The following is a 12,442-nucleotide window of genomic DNA, read 5'->3' as shown; positions in this document are numbered from 1 at the left end:
GGCAATTATATATGCTTTAGAAAGTGAGAATGTGCAAATCAGAGTGAGTTCTTTTAAAATTTTAAGCTATTAACAATTAAGAAAATGATTAGCAGTTATTAGCAAAAACTTTCAAAAGTTTTATAAAACAAAAATATTTTAAATTCATTAAAAAAAAATTTTTAAATTATCTTTTCAATGATACCTATTATTTTTAAAAATATTTATAAATAATATAATTTTTTAATAATTTTTAAAAATTATTAAAAATAATTTTTTAAATTTTCTATATTTTTTTAAAAATATTTTCAGCATAGTTTCCAGCTATATTTCAAACAAATTAAAAATAAAATTTAATCTGTATGTAGGATGTCACAGGGAAAAAAAATTAATTTTTATCAGCAAGTTGCTATTACACTGACAAAAGTTCAAATCAAAAGACTGAGTTAACTCTCTCTGCAAACTTAACATAAAAAAAAATGCAACTGAGTTGAGTATGAGTTATATGATTAATAATATATGAAGCTTAAAAATGATTTGTTGTGGAAGCTATTAAGTGATATAAAATATTTAATTAAATATTTTATTGAGCATTAATTTGATGATCTGATTAGTTGCTAAAGGTTGATAATAAGAAATGAAATTGAGCGCAATTACAAATAAAATTAGTGTAATTAGTAAATTCTTATTTCATTTTGGTTTTCTTTAATAAGAAAGTCATAAATCTTGTTTTATAAAACTTTAATTTTTATTTTATATATTTCGAATAAGGTTTTATTAATGGCTCTCTTTCATTTTTTTCAAAATAATATTTTTATTTTTGAGAAATCAATGTCTTTTCTTTAATAACTTTACCCTGGCCTTTTTTCCATGCTTTTCTGAAATAGCATTTGTTATTAAAATATCTAGGAATTATATACAATGCCTAAAGAAAGTACATAATAATTCTTATATTTCATACTTAATTTAAAGATTCTAGGCATTCTATAGAATATTAGAATGCCATACATTATTGTTAGTATTTATATATAAATCTGTATACATGTAAGAAATATTAACTGTCATTACAAAAGTAATTCTTAAAACTTAAAAGAATTGGAAATTGTAAACTTCAGCTAATCATCATAGAAAGTTAAATTTTGTGTGAAATAATTTTCAGAGCTGAAGATTTTAACATAACTTTTTTATTCTTTTTATTATATTGATAATAATTTTATTATTTGTATCCATTTTACTACCATGCACTGAACTTCATTTCACAATTACTCATCAACTAATGATCACTTGTAAAGAAAGGAAAGTTTCTAGGTTCAATACTGTAAAATCTTAGTTTATATATATATTACCAGTTTTTACCAATTATTACAACTATCATGTCGTATAATTCCCTTATAATGTTATTTCCCTTTATAATGAAAAATAATAATGTCAGATATAACTAACTCATAATAACAAGAAAATTAGAAGAGCATTTTTACAGGCAAAGAAATTTTAGAACTTAATATCATTACATAAATTATTCTATCATTGAAAATTTTATATTAAAAAAATATGCATATTCATTTATGCAATTTATAATTTAAATGCATTAGTACTTTAAAGTTGCATATTTGTCTTTTCTATTATTAACATGTTGAAGATGCTTAACAATTATTTTTGGCTAATTTAAATATTATACCAAATAATATCTGGAATATGTTGTAAATTCACTTTATTTCTATATATAATTTTTTAATTAGCTGAAAATAATTTTCAAACATCTTCCACATGCTAATGACTTTTGACTTCAATATCAAATTGTATTTATGTATGAGGGATATCAAAGGCATAAATTGTACTTCACTATTGAATGAATATCTTAATTTTATTAACCTTTTCCAAACTGCATGTTGTACAAAACTTTAATTCTGTACAACAAAATGCAATTAACTGGAACCATTTTAGATTAGTGAGAATATCAATTTTACTGTATTTCAACTTCATATCTTATTAATATTATACTAATTATGTTCTACAGTTTAGTTTATTAAAGGATGAAAAAAATTATACTTTTTTTCTTTAGTTTATATAAGAATAAATAATCTAGACTAAGACTTATAAATTTCATTTAGTTTAGCTATATTAATACCTTGTTTTAAAGCAAGATAATTTTAATAATAATAATTTTGAAACATGATCAGATGATGAGGACGATACTTAAACTGACATCCTCCTTACTAAATTTCAGTTCTACATCAGTGGGAGGACATTTGGCCCCATTAGAGTTAGCATGCAATAGACTTGCTAACACAGCAGTTCTTTGGATCAGATCTCAAATCTGGAATTCTGATGCCAAAACTGAGACTATACCACAAGGCCACAGTGGTCTCTTAAGACTTCTGAAATGTTTTCCACTAGAAATCTTTTTGAAGATGAAAAGCAATTTCCGAGATCTAATTCTTTCAGAAAAATTTGTTGCAATCTCAGTGTTTTATAATAATTAAGAAAAAGGGAGTATTGATTAATAATAATTAAAAAGAAATTCAATGAAAAGTAATTATTTAGCAAACACTAAAAAGAATCATCTTGATCAAAAATAATTTAGTTAACATTTTGCTTGAAGAGTAAATATATATTTATTGAAGAATATGAAAACATCAATTGAGAGTTTTTGTGAACTCAGCATTTTTCTACACTTATTTATTGAAGAATATGAAAACAAATCCATTGATAGTTTTTTTCTACACATAGTTTTTGAGCCAATCATCTATGCAAATATTTTAATTTTGATTGATATGCTTATGCAAAATATATCTAGTAGCAAGAATTAAAAATAGACTAAAAATAAAAAATACTCTCAAGTATTCTTATTTTAAAAAGTTTATTTAAATAAAGGGCACTGCAAAGAGTAATCTTTAATACTAAATCATGCCAAAGTACTCAATATACAGTAATAAACAATCATTATTACTATTGATTCATTCCTGCTCTACATAAAGCACTGGTGAAATTTAGGGCTCCCATACATCTCCATATGCATTCTTTTTGGTTCCTGTAAATAAATAAACATTTATTGCACATTTAATTATACAAGGATAAACATAGAAAATATTTTTATTTTTTTTTTAAATCTATTAGCTCACTGAGAAGTGGAACCAGCATTTTTTGTTTTTTTTATTCAGTTCAGAATCAAATAATTTGTATTTACCAATATATTTCCTAAACATCTATGGATTAAGATTTCAGAATTATAATTAAATATAAAAAGGTTTTGTTCATTCACTTTAAAAGCTAAAATTTCTAAATTGAAAGTTACAAGTTCAAAATAATCGGATGCTCAGAGGACTGATAAATTTTCTTATAATTCTTTCAATAGGAAACTTTCATCATGTGAATCAACATTATAAATATATAAATTTTCTTGGAAAAATAATTTTGTTGAAAAAAATGGCCTTATTCTGATAATTGTCAAATGAATTCATTATTTCATTATTTTTTGCAATGTTTAAATTTGTGAAAAAAAAATAGAAGATTTCAAAAATTAGTTCAATAAATGTCATGTGATGTTCAATAGCTATAAAATAAAGCATATGAATCAATATCAAGGATTACATCTAATATGCAAGAAAATTAACTACCATCAGACTGGCCAGAAGTATATCGTTTAGGAGGCTCATCGCGATTCCAAGGTCTTTGAACACCAGCAGTTTGAGAAGATTCTTGCCTTACTTGAGATTGTCTATTTTGTTGCCTTTCATATTGTTCTCTATTCCTTCTACGCAATTCTTCATAAGTAGTGGCAGTTCTAACAGGTTGATCCCTGTCATCTGCACTAAGAGTTTCTCCTACAAATATAAAGAGTCAGCCTCTTGTTTATCCTCTTTTGCTTTTTTTTTTTAATTTTTTTTAGCTAAATTTAATATAATTGGTTTATATGAAATACTTTTAAAATTTAATAGAATAAATGACTTTTGAATTGATGATCAAAGAAAAGGTTTTGCTACTTAAATTGTTTATAAACTGCTAATGGTTAACTAATGATTTTTATAGGATTTGTTCTGAAAACCAACAAAAAATGGATAAAAGAAATTGCTTTCAGCGAGCTGGCAAAAGTACAAAGGTTAAATTATAAATGGGATGACAGCCTTTGCTGCTAAAAATTTCAATTTATCCATCTCAATAATTTTTTCAATAATAAATCTAAATTATTATTTTAAAATTTCTACTGATCAGACAAAAACTATTAAATATTATATTTTGAAGGAGCCACAGATGTTTTTATTGCTATTGCACAATTCAATATTTATTGTTAAATAGATATTAATATAATGAATTTTATAAAAATAATACACATATATAAGCTCGTTAAAAAGCTTATGTTACTGAAAACTTCAGAAGTTTTTAAGCAAATGCCAAAGATTTGTATCAGTTGACAAGAACAAAAAGTTTTACTGCTGCATTTTAAACATATTTGCAATTACTCTAAATGAAGAGAATACTATTTTATGATAAAAAGTATGAAATTATCATTTGATTATATTATTAAGTTCGTATTATACATATATGGAGAAATAAATCCTCTGCTTTTTTTAAAATTAATGTTGGAATTAGGATGTCATCAGTTGCACTTTCAGTATTTCAATTATAATTAGTAATTAAAAAGAATAAATATTTCATTAATTTGTTTTAAGAAACTGATACTTGTGTACTAACTGCACGCCATTGACAAAATTTAGGCTTAATCATATAACATTGGCAAACATGATGTCTTTGGCAATTAATTGCTGTTATACAGTTAATGCAAGAACTTATATACTTGGGTAAAAGCTTTAATTAAAAATACAGTATACTCACATAATATGGTAGACATCAAACCAAATGGTCTGCCAAATTAACAAAAGCTTTAGAAAAGTGAATAATTCATTTAAATAACAAAACTTATGTTTATTGCATGTTTATGTAAAGTATGCAGAATCTTACATTTATTCTTCATATAAAGAATAATATAGAATATTTCAAAATTTGAGCAGCAACTTATTTTATGCTTTGGCAGGATAATTTACACCCAGATAGTAAATTGGTTACTCATATAGTTTCATGATAATTATTTTCTTTATATAGCAAAGTATAAATTAAATCTTTCTAATAGTATTGAATCACATTAAAAAAAATCTACTACCCAAGAAATAAACATCTGACAAATTTTAAATGAATCCCTTATGGTTAATGGTAATCAATGAGTGGTTTTTTGCTTTTGCATATATTGCCACAAAGAAAATACAATTTTAGAAAATAATTTGGTTTACTTTAAAAAGAGAAATGGCCATACAAGAGAAGTGGGTACAAGGCAGAATATGGCGCCAAGTTGTAATTTTTTTACAAAAATTTGCAGGTCTTTTTTATTAACTTTTTTATAATATTTGTTAGTTTGGCAAATTTTGATAGATTTAGCTAAAATTCCCGTTTGAGATCTCATAATCAGTAAGTGTATCAGTGTTTCACTTTTATCAATATTGTCTTAAAGAAAATACTATTTTAGAAAATAATTTATTTTATTTTAAAAGGAGAAGTGGCTAAATAAGAAAATCAGGCACATGCTGTTGTAGGGTGCTAATTTGTACCTTTGTTTAAACAATAAGTCACCAAATGTGTTGATCTTTTCATTTCTTATTATATTGATTAGTTTGGCAAATTTGATACATTTGGCTAGAATTTTTTTCTGCCTTGATGAGAAAACTGGTACATGATTATGCTGTTTTATGTGAAGTAAACAAACTCACATTCTCATTTCCAAGAAAAATATCATAGTAATATATTCAAAGCAACTAAAAAAACATGCAGATTCGGGAAATTTTTAAGCTGTTAATTTTTTTACATAATGTTGCCATTAAAACTTTATCCTCTTGTATTTTTATTTAAATAATTAATTTTATTCAAGTCTTTAATCTATAGTACATGTGCATTTGAACCATTACAAAGCTTGGAAATGAAATAAAGATAGAAGTTTTATCTCATTTTTCTCAAAACTGACAACATGATTTTAGAAAGTCAAAATTAGGGGCTGAAAATAAAACTTCAATAAAATCAAATACAAAAAAATATTTTGAGAGAGACAGTCAAACGTAAATATTCATACATATCCAAAGACAAGCAAAGAGTGGGAAAAAAGAAATGAAATTTTTAGCTTCTGGATGCAAGGCCCTTCTCTTATTCTTTTGGTTTTATTGAAAATCAAGATGGCACAGCACAACATTGTCAAGAGAAGTTCCGATTATGTGCAAAGGAATTAGTCAATTTATTGACATTTTCAAGCACAAATGTTTCTTTTGAAAGGCATTCTTCAAGAGCTTTATTATTAATTAAGAAGTCGTCACTTGATGATTTATTTTTAAAAAAAACTTTTGTTTTAGTATGTAAGTAATGACAATAATAGATAGTAGCACCATTTCTTTTTTTCTTTTTTTTAATTTTATATTTATTGTATGGATTTATGACACAGTTATAGGCTATATGCATGTATGTATATCTTAATCTAATTTAAATTCTAATTAATTTCTTAATTTTTATCTTAATTTAGCCAATATTAACTTCATTGTAAAATATTCTCTTAGTTTCAAATCCAATTTCCACTTTTTATTTAATTAATTCAACACACGCTCTATAAAACTGCTCACTTCAACATTTTCTAAAACTCCGAGTGAAGGGATAAAAATCCTTAATGCTCACAACAATCTCTTAAAGGTATCTAAAATTCCCTTGATTAAATCAGCAAGTGTCAAAGAAATCCCTATCAAAATCTCATAGTAAAATCATTGAAAGAAAATTTTTTTGTCTCTTCTGCTCTTTTGTCGCGATGTTGGCCGACATATTTCTTATCAATTATTCTTTGTACATAAATTATGCCTCCCTTAGTGAAATCAAAGTTTTAAAATTTCAAAAGTTTCTTCTATTTAGCCACATAACTGTTAAAATATGTTAAATATATACAGATTATATATAGAGAGAGTGAGACAGAGGGGTAAAACATACACAGTCTTGTATTTTCATTTGTCATTTATTTTTGTTGTAGTCTTTATATCTACTGGAATTCTATTCATTGTCATTCTATTTAGGTCATTTTTATTTAGTGTCATATTTTTGCCATAAAAATACTATAGTACTAGTGTTTTTAAGGTCTATTTTTAGTCAAATATGCTATTCTTTAAAGAGGCTAAAGAATGTCTAATATTTATTCCTTTTTACTTTCTTCTATATGAAATATACATAGAGAAAGTATACAAGGTATTAAAATCGTCATTTAAATTTAAAGAATCTTTACGTTTCAAACCTCCTTCAGTCTGAGAAGCATATTTTTGAAATTATGTTTGTCTGTAAAAATGATTATACAAAAATGCTCCAAGTTAGGCAGATAAAATTTGGTATATATTTTGCATAAAATTTGTAGATTTCTATAGAAATTCAAATAAAATCTATTCACAGGAAATCTGTCTGAGGGCAAGTGAACATGTTAACTATAAAATGTAAATAGTAAGATTGTTAAAATTTAGTACTGATAAAATTTAATTCACTGATAAAAATTTAAGTTTTAGCATTAAAGTTGAAAGAATTCCATGAAAGAATTGGTATCCATCAGTCTATATATTTGCATCCATATAATTATGGTAAAAGAAAAAAAAATTGATGACTTAATTCAATAAAATTTGATGTGATCTTTTTATCAAAATCATATTGTGATTTCAGTTAGTTGAGAAAAAAGTGTCCAAAATGTATACTTAGGATTCTTCACCGTACTATGAAGTACAAACCCTACTGATCGATTTTAAATGTGTTGAATTTTTTATTAATTGAATGTGTGTTCGTGATATCCATATATAAAAACCGTACATAAAAAGTATTAGCTAATGATATATTTCCAGTCAAATGGTTTGTTAGCCTTAATGTAATGTTTAAACAAATGTAATTTTTAAATATATGCCTTGTTAATTCATTAAGTATTCATTCACATTGATTGTATACCAAAAAGTTTAAGACTTACTATCAGTGGATGGCCTTTCTCTATCATCTAACCCTGAATAAGAAATATTTTTATCCATATCCAAATTCAGTGAACCTGAGCTTGAATGGTAATCATCCGTAGTGTAAGAAGTATATTTACTATCAGGAGAACCAAATTCCTCTTCAGGAAGTTTTTCAGCATCAAATCTAGAAGGAAACAGAGGATACATAGGAAACTTTTTTTCTTTTGGTGGTAGTCAAAGATTAAGGGTGGAAATTCTACAAAATAATGAATTCTGTTTATAAGTTACTAAACATTTAATTTCTAAAAAGAAAGGTAAAAATGTTTTAGCAATATAGAATTTTTAAAAATATTTACAGAACAAAAAATTTTACAATGAGCATTTCTCCACCCTTCTACCAGAAAAAAAAAACTATTAATATTAATAGCTAAGCACAATAAAATTTATGATTGCATAAATCTTTGTTACAAATACTAATGAAAAAAATTTAAGCTTTAATTAAATACTCAATGATTAAATGATACTCAATCATCTTAATATGATTTTTTTACCCTTTTCCTAATACTTCAGAATAATTTAATATTTTGAATATCAAATTACAATTTTAAGATAATTTAATTCATATAACCAAAGGACACTTAAGATTTTCTCGATTTGTCTAAGATATTCTTGAACCCTTTTCATCATACCGAGTACTCCGGACTGTAAATATATTAAAATTTAAAAATACATTAATTGGCAAAATTAAAAGGAAGCTGCTTACGATTCTGATGCATAGCCTCTTTTCTTCCTTATTGCATTTCCAACAGCGCTATTTTCTAATTTAAGAAATTTATCTTCACAAATAGATCTGTAAGAAAACTTGCCCAAGAACCAACCTAAAGCTGCAGCAGCTAAAAAGTAAAATTTTTATATTAAAAAAGTATTTAAATATTTATTTCTTTTAATCTTAATCAGAGAAAATTTACTTACAAAGATGTTGTATTTCTTTCTTTTTTTTTTTTTTTTTTTGTAAAAATATTTATATAATGTACACCATTCAAGTAATATCAACCAAAGTACATAGAGCAATAGTATCTACTCAAAAATTTCATTCTATCATACAGTATTTTTTTTATAATAGATTATGCAAAGAATATGAATCATAGACGAGTCATTCTTTAAATGTATCTATATTTTACATTAAAAGAAAAAAAAACGGGGGGCATATTGTAAATTGTAATGGCACACAATTTGTATGTTTAATCATAGGATTTATTATTATTTTTTTTTCCCTTGTAAAAATTTTTAGTTGAAAATATTCAAATATATTAACAAATCACAATTTATACACATTACCTCCTACATTACAAATTTCTAATAACATATAATTCACTAAAAATTTTACAAATTTTTTCTGTATAATTTTCATTGAAATATAATATTATATGTATAATATTTTTAAAGGGAACTTTTTAAAAATAAACACATTTTAGAAATAATTAGATATTCAATATTTAAGATCCTGGTCATTTTATTCCATTTTAAAACAGTGGGTGCAATTATATAGGTGATAGATACTAACAGGGATATTTAAAAATTCATTTTAATGTATATACATATACCTCGATAGTTAATGCACAGATTCCTAAGGGTGCATATATATATATATATATAACAACTTTTGGTACTTTGGGATTATCTTGTCAACCATTTTCCTACTGTGGAATGATCCCGCCAACCATTTTCATACTTTGGAATTATCCCGCTGACCATTTTCACACTTTGGAATTATACAGTTGATCATTTTTGACAAATCCAATATTATCACCAAAAGGCAGCTTTGCGCCAATAAAAACAAAATTGCTTTTCATTATGATGGGAGGTGACAAAATGCGCCAAAGGATTGTTGTGTTTTTACCAATCCTTTGGCGCATTTTTGCGAGGATTGGCGCATTTTAACGAGCGTTGACAGGTAGACGGGATAATCTCAAAGTACCCAACTTTTTAAATCAGGAAATCTTTCAATACCTGACATTTTTCCAGCAGGACCCCATCTTGGATGACTTTTTAAATAACCTAGAATATAAAGAAAAGATTAGTGAGAATTCTATACTAAATTTCCTATGTTACTATTAAATTAAATTATTACCTTGTTTAATAGCAAGAAAAGTAGCAGTCATGCCAGCCATTGCAAATGGTAGACCTAAATAAAAGAGAGCATAGTTTAATAAATACTAATACTTGAATAAATGAAATTAAATATTTTTTACATAAAAATACTTACACCTGTAATAGAAACTCTCTCTGTTGCATTCTCGCAGTACCCTAATTTCATCAGTTGATAACTGTATCTGAGATTTCTATAAAATGCAAGATAAAGTGCATGATTTAACATTATGCCAACACAAATGGATGCATTTATTCCTTACAATGTAAATGCATCCATTTATGTTCTTTAAAATAAAATTTGAGATACAGCTGTTTTTTAAAACAGAGAAAAATTTAATTTTGCTTTTTCTTGGATTTATTACTACATTATGAATAATGCATTTACAATTGCTTGTAAATGGTTTCATTCTGTAGAACTATAGAATCAATAATGAATTGAACATCTTCCACCTTTAATTATATACAATTGTAATTTAAAACATTTTTAAAAATATATTAATATATGTTTATATCAGTCCTGTATATAAAAATGTATAGCACTCAGAATAAATTAATTATATTAATTTTCTTTATGAAGATGTAAGGGTATAATGTATAATTAATGTCTTCAATAATCAAAACGTGTATAAGATACCAGTTTTTAAATAATATTATTTAATATAATAATTAATTCAAAAATTTACAAGTTTTGATAGTAAAGAAATTGGGTAATAATAATGTGTATGCTTATTTTTGACTTTATTATTGCTAATTAAATTAAGATTGTAAAATCTAAACTAAGCAATCTTTATTCTTAAAACACCAATTTGTGTATAAAATGAAATTTTTTTCTGTTATTTCTAAGAAAACATAATATATTGTTTTTTTTTTTAACAAAATGATATATTATACAAAAAAAAATGTCCATATAGCTCAGAATGAAGTTATGTATAACACTGTACAAATTTCATTTATGATTGTAATTTTACAGACATAAAATAAGTATATTTTTTTGAATTTTACTATTTATATAATAATATTTAAAATATAAAAACAAAATTAGAATTTTAATTTATTTCCTTTTGTTATGTTTTAAAACTTTAATATTAAAAATTGAATATTATCTTAAATTAAAATATATGATATCGATTTAAGTACATTTGGAGCATAATTATGTATTTGTTTTCTAGATATACGGTGTCTATATATAGTTAGGCAACATTCATTATCATTTTCAAATGAAAAAAAAAGCTATTATCTCACTTTTATTTGTTCTGGCGGAAACCGAGATTCAGTAGTCCCGTGGTACACTACAGGTGAATCGGTTTCCATCAGAATTACAAAATTTTAAAAACCGACAAAACTAATCACTTGTATGATTTATTCAAACTCCGGGCACACGATTTTGAAAACACAAACAAATACAAGCTTTATGCAATAGAAACAGTGTTGCCATACGTTAATTCCAAAAATTCTAACAAATTTAACTGTAAAAATATTATTAAGGTGTAAATTAAGTTTATTTTGGTTCGTCACTTTATAAACCTTAAAATGATTCGCCGAAGAATTCAAATGAAATTTTTAATAAAGAATACAGTGACACAGGAACTGCGCAGTATGGATATAGTTTCGAAATCCATTGCGCATCTTGCTTTTAAAAGAGAAATGGAAGAGCATGACGTTTACAACTGAAAAAGAAACCATTTCGATCTGCACCTAAAGTTTTTACTCGATCATGGATGGAGCCACTAAGGCGTGCTGGCGCCCCTAATATTATTCCTTCTGACATCACAACTTTGCAGCTGAAATCACCTATCCGGTTGTTAAACAGTAGATTAATCGACCAATAAACACTGAATTATCATCAAAATTCGATCGATGTGTGCAAACGGTCAAAGTGTCATACTTTTTTCTTTTTCGTCCCGACAGTGTCTCTTCATTGGTCTAAATATGTCGCATGAATGCCAGATAAAATTGGTCCCTTATCGTTTTTTTTTTTTTTTTTTTTTGTTATTATATCCTTTTTTTTTTCGTTTTCTTTTTTCCATCGATTCTGTATGCATGAAATTAAATTTCTTTTTATAAAAGATTAATTGCGCTGATATCTAGTGACAACGCCATAAAAATTTTGGTATGGTATTGTCGTGAAAAGCTTATAAGCCAGTTAACAGCTACGAAATACAGGTAGTTGTTTTTATCTTGTGGTGTTGTTATTCGGCTGCGAACCACAAGGTCCCAAGTTCTACCCTCGCTCATAAAAATTCGCTACACTATTAATTCTTCCTTTTTTTAGGGGGGGGGGCTGGGTATTGTTTTTCTGACTTGATGTATTAAGC

The 12,442-nt window shown here is 25.6% G+C and overlaps 2 protein-coding genes across 4 annotated transcripts in view; one reads left to right on the top strand and one right to left on the bottom strand.

Annotated features, from left to right (window-relative positions):
- Positions 1-12,442, top strand: part of LOC129963246 (solute carrier family 52, riboflavin transporter, member 3-B-like) — a 59,458-nt gene that overhangs the window by 1,978 nt on the left and 45,038 nt on the right. The gene's annotated exons all lie outside the window — the stretch shown is intronic.
- Positions 2,821-11,574, bottom strand: LOC129963247 (OCIA domain-containing protein 1-like). Of its 2 annotated transcripts, XM_056077482.1 has the most exons (8): positions 11,370-11,564; positions 10,243-10,318; positions 10,108-10,161; positions 9,987-10,034; positions 8,740-8,869; positions 7,994-8,160; positions 3,597-3,803; positions 2,821-3,010 (listed from the first exon to the last, which is right to left on the bottom strand). In XM_056077482.1, the coding sequence occupies exons 1-8, from the start codon at positions 11,436-11,438 to the stop codon at positions 2,970-2,972; spliced, it is 792 nt and encodes a 263-aa protein (XP_055933457.1). In that variant the 5' UTR covers positions 11,439-11,564; the 3' UTR covers positions 2,821-2,969. The 2 variants fall into 2 exon arrangements, with proteins under 2 accessions (XP_055933457.1, XP_055933458.1); XM_056077483.1 differs by lacking the exon at positions 3,597-3,803 and having other exon boundaries at positions 11,370-11,574.

This window comes from Argiope bruennichi, chromosome 3 (genome assembly GCF_947563725.1).
Source record: "Argiope bruennichi chromosome 3, qqArgBrue1.1, whole genome shotgun sequence".
Lineage (NCBI taxonomy): Eukaryota > Metazoa > Arthropoda > Arachnida > Araneae > Araneidae > Argiope > Argiope bruennichi.
The sequence above is the reverse complement of the archived record's forward strand: the minus strand, read 5'-3'. Positions and strand labels throughout refer to the sequence as shown.

Excerpts from the sequence above, each read along its gene's own strand:
- LOC129963247 (XM_056077482.1), bottom strand. The coding sequence starts at position 11,438 with ATGGAAACCGATTCACCTGTAGTGTACCACGGGACTACTGAATCTCGG. Across the intron at positions 10,319-11,369 it reads TTCCGCCAGAACAAATAAAA|AAATCTCAGATACAGTTATC; the intron begins GTGAGATAATAG and ends TGCATTTTATAG. Across the intron at positions 8,870-9,986 it reads TCCTGCTGGAAAAATGTCAG|CTGCTGCAGCTTTAGGTTGG; the intron begins GTATTGAAAGAT and ends TTTACTTTTTAG.